This window comes from Erythrolamprus reginae, chromosome 5 (assembly GCF_031021105.1).
Source record: "Erythrolamprus reginae isolate rEryReg1 chromosome 5, rEryReg1.hap1, whole genome shotgun sequence".
Classification (NCBI taxonomy): Eukaryota; Metazoa; Chordata; class Lepidosauria; order Squamata; family Dipsadidae; genus Erythrolamprus; species Erythrolamprus reginae.
In genome coordinates this window covers 23,020,213-23,034,271 of record NC_091954.1, presented here as the reverse complement: position 1 = coordinate 23,034,271, position 14,059 = coordinate 23,020,213, and the positions used below count along the sequence as shown (strand labels likewise).

The 14,059-nt window shown below is 45.2% G+C and overlaps 1 protein-coding gene across 2 annotated transcripts in view; it reads left to right on the top strand.

The window, feature by feature from the left end:
• Positions 1 to 310: 310 nt before the first annotated feature.
• LOC139167595 (paladin-like) overlaps positions 311 to 14,059 on the top strand; it is a 126,495-nt gene continuing 112,746 nt past the window's right edge. For both annotated transcript variants that reach the window (XM_070752219.1, XM_070752218.1), the window contains exon 1: positions 311 to 461. In XM_070752219.1, coding sequence (XP_070608320.1) covers positions 448 to 461 — 14 coding nt within the window. In that variant the 5' untranslated portion in view covers positions 311 to 447. The remainder of the gene's footprint in view (positions 462 to 14,059) is intronic.

Below are 14,059 nucleotides of genomic sequence, written 5' to 3'. Positions count from 1 at the left end.
AGAACTCACCCCTGTAGCCAGTCGAAGCGCCTGGGGGGGTGTTTCACACATATACGCAGGAGTTTGGGGTAAGTGGGGGCTTTGAATTATGGATGTGGGCACCCACACAAGGAAATCAAGGTTCGCCATCACTGTGCCAGGATCTGGCGGACGAGGGCGGCACACACGCAAGATGAGGGTGGGACTGGCTGAGGCGAGGGCTGAAACCATCACACCCACCCACCCCCGCCCCTCAGGAGAAGCGGACCGGGCCTCGCTGCCCATGTGCCTCCGTCCTCACCGACGCGCCTAGCGGAGCCGAGGGAAGCGGGCGAAGTTCCTCCGGCCTCCCCTAGTTGGAGAGCTGCGCCCTCCCCACAAGCCCAGCGACGCGTGGATGCGCGAAGGGAACAAAGGGCTGGCTCTGCGCCCCGCCGCTTTTCGCTTCGCTCTCCGGGCCGGCGGGGGATGCAGCCTTTCCGGTGAGCGGGGGCCGCAATTCGCGGCTTGTGTGTGTGTGTGGGAGCCTCTCCGTCCGCTTCCCTCTCCCCCCCTCCGTCCTCTTTTTTTCCTCACGGCAGGAAGCGCTGCTTGCAGGTCCCGGGCGGGTCGATCTCTGCCGCCGCTTGACCGCCGAGCTCAGCGGCTGAAAGGCAGTTTCGCTTGACGGTCCTTGAGCCTCCGGAGCCGCGCTGTCCTGCGAACGGATGCGGGGCTCGGATTCAGACGAAGCGAGGACCGGGTGGGTTCAGGTTTACCTTCCAGTGTAAACTCTGTTTACTCCTATAAGTAAGTTCCGACGGGTTCGTGGCACTTTTCGCAGGGGGGGGGGGAAGAGAGAGGATTGAACCTTGCGGGTAGACCGGGGCCGCGATTCCCTGAAGCAGTTGCCAGGGGAGGAAAATAATTCATTGATAATAATATAATAATATATATATTCATAATAATATTCATATACATGATGCTAGTAAAAAAGAAACATTAGGACAGGGGACGGAAGGCACGTCCCGTGCATAAATAAATTAAATCCATGGCTTCGTTTATAATATGAGTCCAGCTACTCTCTGATTAATGTTTTTTAATCCAGCGTTTTGTGTGAACCCGGTTAACTCGATGATACAAACGGTGGCTCTTATTATAATATTTGTTGTTGTTGTTGTTGTTGTTATTATTATTATTATTATTATTATTATTATTGGTCATGACCTTTAAAGCCCTTCATGGCATTGGACCAGAGTACCTCCGGAACCGCCTGCTACCGCACGAATCCCAGTGACCGATAAGGTCCCACAGAGTTGGTGTTCTCTGGGTCCTGTCGACTAAACAATGTTGTTTGGCGGGCCCCAGGGGAAGAGCCTTCTCTGTGGTGGCCCCGGCCCTCTGGAACCAACTCCCCCCGGAGATTAGAACTGCCCCCACCCTTCCTGTCTTTCGTAAACTTCTTAAGACTCACTTATACTGCCAGGCATGGGGGAGCTGAGACATCTTTCCCCCGAGCTTTTTTATACTTTGTTTTATGTTTGGTATGAATGTTGCTGTTTGGTTTTTTAAAATAATGATAGGGTTTTATATGTTTTTAATATTAGATTTGTTCCACTGTTATATTGTTTTTATTGCTGTTGTGAGCCGCCCCGAGTCTTCGGAGAGGGGCGGCATACAAATCTAATTAATAATAATAATAATAATAATAATAATAATATTTGTATGCCGCCCCTCTCCGTAGACTCGTGGTTTAAATGTGTAGCAATGTAGACACTGGCTAGATTACATTTCAGTCACGTTTCAGCCCTTTAGCCGGCTGTGCAAACCCGGTGGTGCAAGTTGCTTTACAATACAAGGGTGTCAGAATGAGTTTGAGTCCAATTGCAGATGTATTCGTTTTTTACCTGTAGTCCAGACAACAGAAGCTTCTTCTTCTAATTGTAGGCGCAACTTTTAAAGGGATTTAAAAGATTTGTCTGCCTCTTTTGTGTATTCTTTGAAATGGGGGGTGGGGTGGAAGGAGGAAGGTAATAGTTTTTCATGGCTTTGCAAAGGCAGGCCTGGAGAGTTTTGGGTAGGCAGCTGAAGAGGTAAACAAAGCATTTGAATAAAAAACGTGGGTGGACTGAAAGTGGAATTAATGTAGACTGAAGAAATTCAGGGACTGGCAGCCATAACTATGCAGCTTAATTTGATTTATTGCTGGCGTGTTTTGCTCTGGGATATGAAATAAAATGAGTCCGTCTTAGGAGACACAGGAAATTTGTGAGTCACACAAGAATCTAAGAAGTGAGATGGCTGAGAACCGTATATAAAATTTAAATAAATAAACAAACCTCTTATTGAGGATACTAATTTCTAGCCACTGGAATAAAGTTACTGGATATAACACTGGAAATGTTAATTCCAAATAAACTGTCTGTCATTTTAGTAGTTAAAGATTAGCTGATATGGATGGATGGAACTTTCCTCTGAGTTTGAATTGGGGACCTGAGTCATTAGTTCCTAAATCTCCATGGGCAAGTAATCTGTTGTGTCTCTTGCCAACAACTGGATGATGATTCTTCTAAACCAGTGTTTCCACAAGTCAGTTTGAGATGCGTGCTGGCTGGGAATTCTGGGAGTTGAAGTCCACACATCTTAAAGTTGAGAAATATTATTCTTAAACAATAGGATTTGATAAGGGATATAATCTAAAATACTGCAAGTTATTTAGGGTTGTGTTTCACATTCATGAAATACCACCTGCCTACTAGTATTTGGAAATACAGTGGTACCTCTACCTAAGAACGCCTCTACTTACAAACTTTTCTAGATAAGAACCGGGTGTTCAAGATTTTTTTTGCCTCTTCTCAAGAACCTGTCAGGGTCTGGATGGGTGCCAACAGGCTCAGACTCAATCCAGACAAGACGGAGTGCCTGTGGGTACTGCCTCCCAAGGACACGTCCATCGGTCTGTCCATCACCCTGGGGGGGGGGAATTATTGACTCCCTCAGAGAGGGTTCGCAACTTGGGCATCCTCCTTGATCCACAGCTAACTTTAGAACACCATCTTTCAGCTGTGGCGAGGGGGGCGTTTGCCCGGGTTTGCCTGGTGTATCAGTTGTGGCCCTATTTGGACAGGGAGTCTTTGCTCACGGTCACTCATGCCCTTATCACCTCGAGGTTCGACTACTGCAATGGTCTCTACACGGGGCTACCTTTGAAGAGTGTTCGGAAACTTTAATTTGTCCAAAATACAGCCGCGCGAGCAGACTTGGGCCTTCCAAGAAATGCCAACATCTCACCATCACTCCGCGCACTGCATTGGCTACCGATCAGTTTCTGGGCACAATTCAAAGTGTTGGTTATGACGTATAAAGCCGTCCATGGCACAGGACCAGATTATCTCCGAGACTGCCTTCTGCCGCACGAATCCCAGGAACCGCTGAGGTCCCACAGAGTTGGCCTTCTTAGGGTCCCATCGACCAAACAATGTCGGTTGGCGGGACCTAGGGGTAGAGCCTTCTCTGTGAGAGCCCTGGCCCTCTGGAATCAACTCCCCCCAGAGATTCGCACTGCCCCCTCCCTCCTTGCCTTCTGAAAGAGCTTAATAACTCATCTTTGCCGCCAGGCTTGGGACTTTAGATCTTCCCCTGACCACTGAATGCCTTAGTATGACTGCTGAATGTTTGGTTAATAAGTTAATTGTTTGGTTAATCTTCTCTTTTAATTGTTTTTAAATTGTACTGTAGTATTAATTGGATTACATTATTGTTCTGTTTTTATATATGCTGTGAGCCGCCCCGAGTCCTTGGAGAGGGGCGGCATACAAATCCAATTAAATAAATAAATAAAATAAATTTTCCACTTACAAACCCAAGCCTCTGAAACTGTAACCAGAAAAGCCAGGGAGAAGCCTCTGTGGGGCCTCTCTAGGAATCTCCTGGGAGGAAACAGGGCCAGAAAAGGTGGGGAGAAGTCTCTGTGGGGCCTCTCTAGGAATCTCCTGGGAGGAAACAGGGTCTCCACCCTCCCTGTGGTTTCCCCAATTGCACACATTATTTGCTTTTACATTGATTCCTATGGGAAAAAATTCTTCTTACAAACTTTTCTAAGAACCTGGTCACGGAATGAATTAAGTTTGTAGGTAGAGGTACCACTGTATAGCTATTATCTAGTAATATTAGCATTTCAATGATATTTGTTTTCTGTTGCTATATACATATATGTCACATGTTTTGCTGAATTTGAAAATTAAGGAAGACTAGAATAGATCTATTTCGGCCTTATTTTGGCCACATCAGCTAGCCATACCTTCACTGGGACTTGAACTTGCAACCATGGCCTTGTAATATAGTAATACAGCTGATGTGTAAATCACATGAAATGGCTACTGTGTACTTAATAAATCTTCTGTATTTTTCTATCGCTCTTTTCCTGCATGTTATTGACAGAAACTTTGTTATTTCTTATGGGTCCCAGACTGGGGAAGAGTTTAATATTTTAGTAAATTCATCTACAGGTAGTTCTCGCTTTATGACCCAGATTTCCATGACTAAGCAAGACAGTTAAGTGAATTGTGTCCCATTTTTACCAACCTTTTTCTGCCATAGTTAAGCGAACCACGGCAGCTGGTAAGTGACTCAGGCGGCCGATAAACAAATCTGAATTCCCCCATTGACTTTGCTTGTTGGAAAACAACTGGGAAGGTTATAAATGGTGATCACAGGATCCTGGGTCACTGCAAAAGTCATCAATACATGTCAGTTGCCAAGTGTTCAGATTTTGATCACATGCCCATGGGGATGCTACAATGAGCATACAAGTGAAAACTGGTCAGAAGTCACATTTTTCAGTAGTGGTGTAACTGAACAGTCACTAAACAAAAAGTTTGTGTCGAGATCTACCTGGAGATGATGTGAATTGCATTCAACACAAGTTTAGGGCAGCAGGTTGGAGTGTGGATACTATAATCCAGCGGTACCCAAACTACGGCCCGCGGGCCGGATGCGGCCCAACGAGGTCTTTTAACCGGCCCGTGGCAAGCTCACGAGATTTTACTGGTCGATAAAATAAGCTCCCGAATCTCCTGTCAACTCACCGCGGTCGGCTGCTCAGCGAGAAGAAGGTGGAGAGGCAAGGGGGCGGGGAGGAAAGCGGGCCTGCAATTGGCCCCTTCCTTTGTCGCCTTTAGGGAGAGAAACTGTTGCTGCCCTATGGCCGAGCAGCAACAGTTCCTCTCCCTAAAGGCGAGAAAGAAATTGGCCAATTGCAGGCCCGCTTTCCTCCCCGCCCCCTTGCCTCTCCACCTCCTCCTCCCCTCCTCCTCCGCGGTGAGTGGACGCGAAATTCATGAAAAGGCGATTGGCAATTGAAAAACTGTCCACTGAAAGTCACAGCTAAGTGCACCATGGCTAAGTTTGTGTGTGGGGGGGAGGCGGCTGCTTGAAAACCCCTGACCTCCATCGCCTCCCCCCCACGGCACAAGGCGAGCACACCTCGCCGCTGACACAGGCGGCGGGGACTGCCCTGTCCCCCTGTCCCCCCTGCGCAAAACTACGCAGCCCCAGATCGCTCACTTCTCCAGCCAGCAAAGCCGACTGCCCGGCTTTGCTGGCTGATGCAGGAAAGGAAAGCGTCACATTTAAAAAGCACGCCACTTTCTGGGACTGCGGCGCCGTGGTGGCCTTCAAGCGCGGCCCTTCGCGGCGCCCCACCACCCGTTCCTGCAGGAAGAGATCGGGCACTTTATCGGGAGGTGGAGGCAGCTGGGTGCCGGGGAGGGCGAAGGAGTGGACGCGCCTCTCAGCTGCAGAGCGGAACAGGGGTGGAAATCAGCGGCGGAGTCCGGCGCTGGGGCCATGCGGGACTGCTCATCCAGGCACGTGTGGACCGGCAAGCCTGGATGAGCGGTCCCGCATGGCCCCAGGACCCCAACGCCGGACTCCGCTGCTGATTTCCACCCCCGTTCCGCTCTGCAGCTGAGAGGCGCGTCCATTCCTTCGCCCTCCCCGGCACCCAGCCGCCTCCACCTCCCGGTAAAGTGCCCGATCTCTTCCTGCAGGAACGGGTGGTGGGGCGCCGCGAAGGGCCGCGCTTGAAGGCCACCACGGCGCCGCAGTCCCAGAAAGTGGCGTGCTTTTTAAATGTGACGCTTTCCTTTCCTGCATCAGCCAGCAAAGCCGGGCAGTCGGCTTTGCTGGCTGGAGAAGCGAGCGATCTGGGGCTGCGTAGTTTTGCGCAGGGGGGGCAGGGGGACAGGGCAGTCCCAGCCGCCTGTGTCAGCGGCGAGGTGTGCTCGCCTTGTGCCGTGGGGGGGAGGCGATGGAGGTCAGGGGTTTTCAAGCAGCCGCCTCCCCCACACACAGAGATAAGGGAGAGAAAGAAAGAGAGGGACAGAGAGAAAGAAAGAGGGACAGAGAGAAAGAAAGAGAGGGACAGAGAGAAAGAAAGAGACAGAGAGAAAGAAAGAGGGACAGAGAGTAAGAAAGAGAGCGACAGAGAGAAAGAAAGAGGGACAGAGAGAAAGAGAGGGACAGAGAGAAAGAAAGAGAGGGACAGAGAGAAAGAAAGAGGGACAGAGAGAAAGATAGAGAGGGACAGAGAGAAAGAAAGAGGGACAGAGAGAAAGAAAGAGAGGGACAGAGAAAAAGAAAGAGAGGGACAGAGAGAAAGAAAGGGACAGAGAAAGGGAGAGAGAGAAAGAGAAAGAAAGGTAGAGAGAAAGAGGGAGCGAGAAAGAGAGTGAGTGAGAGAAAGAGAAGAGAGAGAGAAAGAAAGAGGGGGGAGAGAAAGAGGGAAAGATAGAGAGGGAGAGAGAAAGGAAGAGGAGAGATAGAAAGGGAGAGAGAGAGAAAGGAGGAGACAGAGAGAGAGAGAGAAAGAGGGAGAGATATAAAGAGAGTGAGTGAGAGAAAGAGAGAAGAGAGAGAAAGAAAGAAAGAGAGAGGACAGAGAGAAAGAGAGAGAACTAGAAAGACAGAAGGACAGAGAGAGAGAAAGAAAGAGGAAGAATAAATATTAAATATTGTATTTGTTCCTATTTTGTTTTTTACTTTAAATAATGTATGTGCAGTGTGCATAGGGATTTGTTCACACGTTTTTTTAATAGTCCGGCCCTCCAACAGTCTGAGGGACAGTGAACTGGCCCCCTGTGTAAAAAGTTTGGGGACCCCTGCTATAATCTATATTGCTAGTTAAAAGTACAGTAGTACCACTTATTCATACTTTGCATAGAGCTTCCTGATTTCTTTTCCATTGACTTTTCCTAAACACTCACTCTCTTCTCTCCCTCCCACCCTCCCTATATTTATTTCTAAAAATACTAACAGGGTGGCACATTCCCCAATTTCCCTTGGAACAGTGGTTGATAAAATCAGTTTCAAGGACTTCGGCAGAGTGTATTATTATTATTATTTTAATTTCTACTAGGAAGGAATTCTGTTTGCTCTGCGTTGGGAAGGCTACAAGCAATGTCCAGTCTGGGAACAATATTTAACATTTTAAAGGCTTTTCCTGATGGATTTGGCTATATATCAAACCGCAAAGTTTGTTTGCCGTATGAGTCCTGCCCAAACGCTCTTGACCTCTTTTTCCTTCATTTCAGTGGCTGGGCTGAGCAATACAAAATCTTATGGAGTCAATAGGTGGATTGGTTGGTTGGTTTCTTGGATGTGACTTTCCAGGGGAACTCATCATCTCTCCCTTGTTTTCTTATTTACATGCAATTATTCCAAATGGCTCATCTTGGAAAACTAGTTCTGGTGAAAAAAAATTATCTAAACAAATCAGAGATCAGCCTTCTGCTCTTCTTGTTTTATTTATCTTAGGATGGATATATGTTTATCCCAGGCATGTTTAAATTCAGTTACTGTGGATTTACCAACCATGTCTGCTGGAAGTTTGTTCCAAGCATCTACTACTCTTTCAGTAAAATAATATTTTCTCACGTTACTTCTAATTTCCCCCCCAACTAACCTCAGATTGTGCCCCCTTGTTCTTGTGTTCACTTTCCTATTTAAAAACACCTCTCTCCTGAACCTTATTTAACCCTTTAACATATTTAAATGTTTTGATCATGTCCCCCCTTTCCCTTCTCCAGACTATACAGATTGAGTTCATTAAGTCTTTCCTGATAAGTTTTATGCTTAAGACCTTCCACCCTTTTTGTAGCCCGTCTTTGGACCCATTCAATTTTATCAATATCTTTTTTTAGGTGAGATCTCCAGAACTGAACACAGTACTCCAAATGTGGTCTCACCAGTGCTCTATACAGCGGGATCACAATCTCCCTCTTCCTGCTTGTTATACTTCTAGCTATGCAGCCAAGCATCCTACTTGCTTTCCCTACCACCTGACTGCACTTTTCACCCATTTTGAGACTGTCAGAAATCACTACCCCTAAATTCTTCTCTTCTGAAGTTTTTGCTAACACAGAACTGCCAATACAATACTACTAACCTATCTATCAGCTCTTTATGTGGAACTGTATCAAAGGCTTTGCTGAAGTCCAGGTAGGCAATATCCACGGCACCACCTTCATCCAACACCTTTGTGACATAGTCAAAGAAATCAGTGAGATTAGTCTGACATGATTTGCCTCAGTAAAGCCATGCTGGTTTGGGTCCAATAAGTTAGCGGTTTTTAGGTGCTGATTTATCCTCTTTGAGTAGGGTCTCCATCATTTTAACTATAACTGAGGCCAAGCTAACTGGCCTGTAGTTACTAGCTTCTTCTCTACTGCCCTTCTTGTGGATAGGCACAACACTGGGCATTCTCCTCTTTATTTATAAATACACACACACACACACACAAATGAAATATATTTGTTGATGCTTTATTTAAACTAAATTTGTTATATGTATGTATGTATGTGTATGGGCCGAGAGGCAAAAAGGAAGCTGTGATGCTCCTTCAATATACCAGGGTGATTCGACCCAAAAAACATAATAACCCTTCCCTGGTACAGAGCTGAAGGGATTGGATACTGTAGCCTAAAGGTTAATTCTCTGCCTTACAAGACAAAGGCTCCAAGTCCAAGTCCAAGTGAGGGTATGGCCAGCTGATGAGGCCAGAACAAGGCCAAAATAGATCTATCCTAGTCTCTCTTAATTTTCAAATTCAGCAAAAACATGTCACACACACACACACACACACACACACACACACACACTATATAGCCTTGTTCTGCCCTCCTCAGCTAGCCATATCCTTACTGAGATTTGATTCTACAGCTTCTGCCTTGTAAGGCAGAGAATTAACCTCTAGGCCACAGGGTCTGATCCCTTCAGCTTTGTACCAGGGAGGGGCTATATGTTTTTTCTGTCGGATCACTCTGGTATATTTCATGGGTATAGGTATGTAGGGCTTGGCATATTCAGGTCTTTCCTTCCCCATGTAAGGTTGATATAATCCTGGCGACATTTCAGTGAGGTCCCACTCACCATCTTCAGGCTGGTGCTTTTGGCTTTGTGCTCGGATGAAGCACAGAATTTTGCCCGAGCAAAAAGCCGAAAGCAGCAGCCTGAAGATGAAGAGTGGGACTTTGTCGAAACATCAACCTTAGACGGAAAAACACTTGAATATGCCAAGACTTACATATATAAAATAAAGCATCAGCACTCACACTCACTCACTCACTCACTCACTCACACACACACTCTTGCAGATGCTTTATTTAAACTAAATTTGTATATCGGTGCCTGCGTGACCTCTGCAGAGGCCATATGCTAAATTAAAAAAAAAAACTGAAGCTAGAGAACATCTCTTGTTTACATACAGAATTTTTTCACCAAGAACTAATTTTCCAAGACGAACCACTTGAAGTAAGTCCATATAAATAAGAAGACATGGGAGAGGCGGTGAGAGAGAGAGATGCGGATAATACAATATAGGAGGTAAAACATTACGTAAAGATAAAACCATGATAAAATCACCACGGTATGGAGCCATGTAACTGTAATGGGATAGATGTTATAATTCGATATCTGAGGAAGCTAATTGTGTCACTGATTCTGGGGTGGCTGCCATGAGATCATCACAGGTGCCTTGAGATTTTCTGAGGACTGTGTTTGTATTAGTAGATGACATTTTGAACATTTTATGGGAAAGTCAGATAGAGTATAGTAAAAGATACGGAAATACAGTGATCCCCCGCTCGTTGCGAGGGTTCCGTTCCAGGACCCCCCGCAACGAGCGGGTTTTCGCGAAGTAGCGCTGCGGAAGTAAAAACACCATCTGCGCATGTGCAGATGGTGTTTTTAACTTCCGCAGCGCTAGCGAGGAGCCGAAGATTGGGGGCGGCGCGGCTGTTTTAAAACGTCGCCGCCGGCATGGGAGGCTTCCTAGCAGCCCCCCAAACCCGGGTTGGGGGTCCGGGGGGTGCTAGCAAGCTCCCATGCCGGCGGCGACGTTTTAAAACAGCCGCGCCACCCCCAATCTTCGGCTCCTCGCTAGCGGGCAGGCAGGCGGCAGACAAGCCGTTTGCTGGCGCTCGCTCTCGCCGCTTTCGAGCTGAGTCCTGAAGCGAATTCGCTTCAGGACTCAGCTCGAAAGCGGCGAGAGCGAGCGCGGACAAACCGTTCGCTGGCGCTAGCTCTCGCCGCTTTCGAGCTGAGTCCTGAAGCGAATTCGCTTCAGGACTCAGCTCGAAAGCGGCGAGAATGAACGGCGTGGGCGGACGAAGGGCGGGCGGCAGCGAGGAGTTTGCGTGGGTGGTGGGGAAACTCCTTGCTGATGCCCGCTGCTCGCCCTCCCGCCAGCAAGAGGGGGAAGACCCAGGGAAGCCGCCCAGCAGCTGATCTGCCGGGCGCCATCTACGCATGCGTGCCCATAGAAAAAAGGGCACGCATGCGCAGATTGTGTTTTTGACTTCCGGGTTGAAAAATCGCAAATTACCCTGTTCGCAATGGTCGGGGACGCAATAACCGGGGGATCACTGTATTAGTTTTAGCTTGTACTCAAAAAGTTCGATGTTGTTGATTTATATTAATCTTACGCAAATTTTGAACTATAAAGAAACTGAATGAATGAATTTATAAATCACTGATAAATGATGGCACTAGCAACTACGTCAAATACATATGGATAAAACTTCAGGAAAATCTATACCACTTATATGCTTAAACCACAGGCCTCAAAACATAGAAGCCCCAGCTCTAACGCTGGCCCCCCACACTCTTCTTACTACTCTTTTCTTGCTCTGTTTTTCTATTCGTCCTCCTCTTGTATTTCTTTCCCTTCTTTCTAAATCCCTTTCCCTTTCTTTCCCTCTCATTCCCCAATCACGCATGCTATGTAAGTAAACTATAATTGCTAGAATGTACATTATATATATTCCCTTTATTTTTCTATACCCTGTTTTTAATGTATATAACCAATAAACATATTATAATTTTTGTTTAAGAAAGAGATTTTCTGAGGACATATTTTTGAACTACCATATTTTTTGGAGTATAAAACACACATCCCCCCCCCCACCTGCCCAAAGAGGCTGGAAATGTCGGTGCATCTTATAAACCAAATACAGTACAACCATTTTTGGCTTCCTGAAGCCCTGTCCCCATGCGCAGAGGGTTTGGGAGACCGGCAGAGTGCTTTGGGGGATGGGGAAAGGCAAAAACACTCAATTTTTGTAAAAGAAATGTGTGAAACATGTCAGCAAAAACGGGGGTGTTTTTGCCTCCTCCAGCCCCAAGGAGCACTCTGCAGGCTTCCTAAACCTTCTGTGTGCCACATTTTTCGCAAAATTGAGTGAAAAATGGGTACATTTTGGCAAAAAAGGGGCACACAAAGGGTTTGTAGAGTGCTCCTGTGAGCCGGAGAGAACAAAAATGTTTTTTTTCTTACTTACTCCTTTAAAATATTGGTGCATCTTATACACAGATGCGTGCTATAGTCTGAAAAATATGGTATATATTTTATCATTTGTTCCAGAGCACCATAGTCACCCTGTGGGCTCTTGGCCATTTCCCACTTAAAGGGCTTTGAGTTCTGGCACGGCCTGTCTCATTTTTTGTCTCATTTTCAAAGAACTTTTAAAAAATAAAATAAAACTTTGGGACTTAGTGCCATGTGCAATGGTACCTTCATCTCTTGTAAATTATGTACTAGGTTAATTTTATTAACAACAACTTAACAACTGCAGGGAATGGGATTCATTTAACAGCGGTGGCAAGACAGGTGGCTAAAATGGGGCAAAACTCACTTAACAACTGCCTTGCTTAGCAACAGAAATGTTGACCTCAATTGTTGTCGTAAGTCAAGGACTATAGCTGTAAAGGTGTAAGTTTAAGAATTTCAGGAAAAGTTAAAAGGCCTTCGTAATCATGCTGTACTTTTCTTATCACTCTGTAGGCTTTTTCATAATTGAGGCTTAGCTTTGATTGATTATACAGATCACTTTTAAGGGCCAACCTATTACAAATTTTGTTTTTCAATAGGTAAGAATCTAGGGCAAGAATCTAGCTGTTAGGAAATGTGATTACTTCCATCATCCCTCCTAAGGTACCTGCAGATTTATATAAAAGGTTTGAATTCTGTTTGGCACAGCTAAGTTGGATTTCTCATGACTTTATGGCCTCCCTGGAGTCATAAGATTTTCTTGGCAGCACTATAAAAGCGATCAGTTATCAACATCTCTCCTTTATTTAGCTGGCCCGAACTCAGTAGAAGCTATCCAGATGCTCCACATCGCTTGAATAAGAATCGTGTTGCATAGTACACTGAAACTACAGTACTTCATTTGATGAGTTGCCAAAATGACAATGTAGTATTCCAAATATCCCCTGTAGTTTAAACCTGGCACTTCATCCTTCCACAGCTTCATGGATGCCTTGTTTTATATTTCTCCTGCTTAGAGATTGGTAAATGAGGATCCAGATTGTTGGGGGCAATATGCTGACTCTATAAACTTCTTAGGGCTGTAAAGAAAGCACTGTGAAGCAATATATCCTATAAGTCTTAAACATAGCAATTTTCATACATATTAATCTAATTGTAATCCGATATGATGATAGAGGCTTGGAATTTGTTGCATTCTTTAGAACAGGAAATTAAATTAATCCTATATTCAATTTAGGATGGCTTGTCAAACTAAAGGCCCAGGGGCCAGATGTAGCCCATGGGGTATTTAGATCTGGCCTGCGGGGATGATCCGTGGTGCCTCTCCCAGTGAAAATGGAGCTCAGGAGGGCTGCAGGTGGCCCTTGAGAGCTCTATTTTCGCTGACAGATGGTTCCAGGAAGCTATTGCAACCGAAATCAGAGCTCAGAAGCCTGTTTTTGCTGGCAGAACACTCGGGCCACCACAGGTTTCGGCAGAAAACCATTTTGGTCTTTGTTAAAGATTTTTTAAAACCTTTCTGCCATTATTGATATGAATAGTTTGTAATCCAAATTTAAAAGAGAGACAGGTCTATAATTTTGAATTAATTGTCGATCTGAATCTTTCTTATGTATCAGTGTTTTTAAAGCCTCTGACCATGTGGGTGTGTTTCATTGAATACTTCTTTATTCCTTCTTGTATATTTTTATATAATTCAACCGGACGTGGTGTTTTGTTATTTTTCTGTTTATTCAATACCGTCTCAAATTTTGTGGTTGTAATTGGCCTATTTAACATATCTCTTTGATCTTCTGTAATTTGTTTGATATTTGTGGATTCGAAGTATATTTTAACTTTAATCCTGTTTGACATCTTCTTGAGCGTATAATTTTGTAAACAAGTTTAGTATTATTTTCTTCTTTTTTTCTCTATTGTATAAATAATACTTTAGAGTCATCGGCAAATAGGAAAACCTTCCCTACCAAACCTCACTCACAAATATATTAAAAAGAATAGGACCCAGAACAGATCCTTGTGGCACACCGCTTGTAACCTTTCTCTTATTTTATTTTATTAATTAGATTTCTGTGCCGCCCTTCTCCATCGATGCAGGGTGACTCACAGCAGAGGTAAATATAAAAAGCACATTTAAAAAAATCTAATATTAAAAAATATACTCTAAAACCCTAATTCTTAAAACCAATCATCCTATATATGTTCAATCATCAGCCGTGGCTGGATGTTAAAAACTCAGTGGCCCCAGGCTTGTTGGTGGAAGGCTGAGAGGGTGGG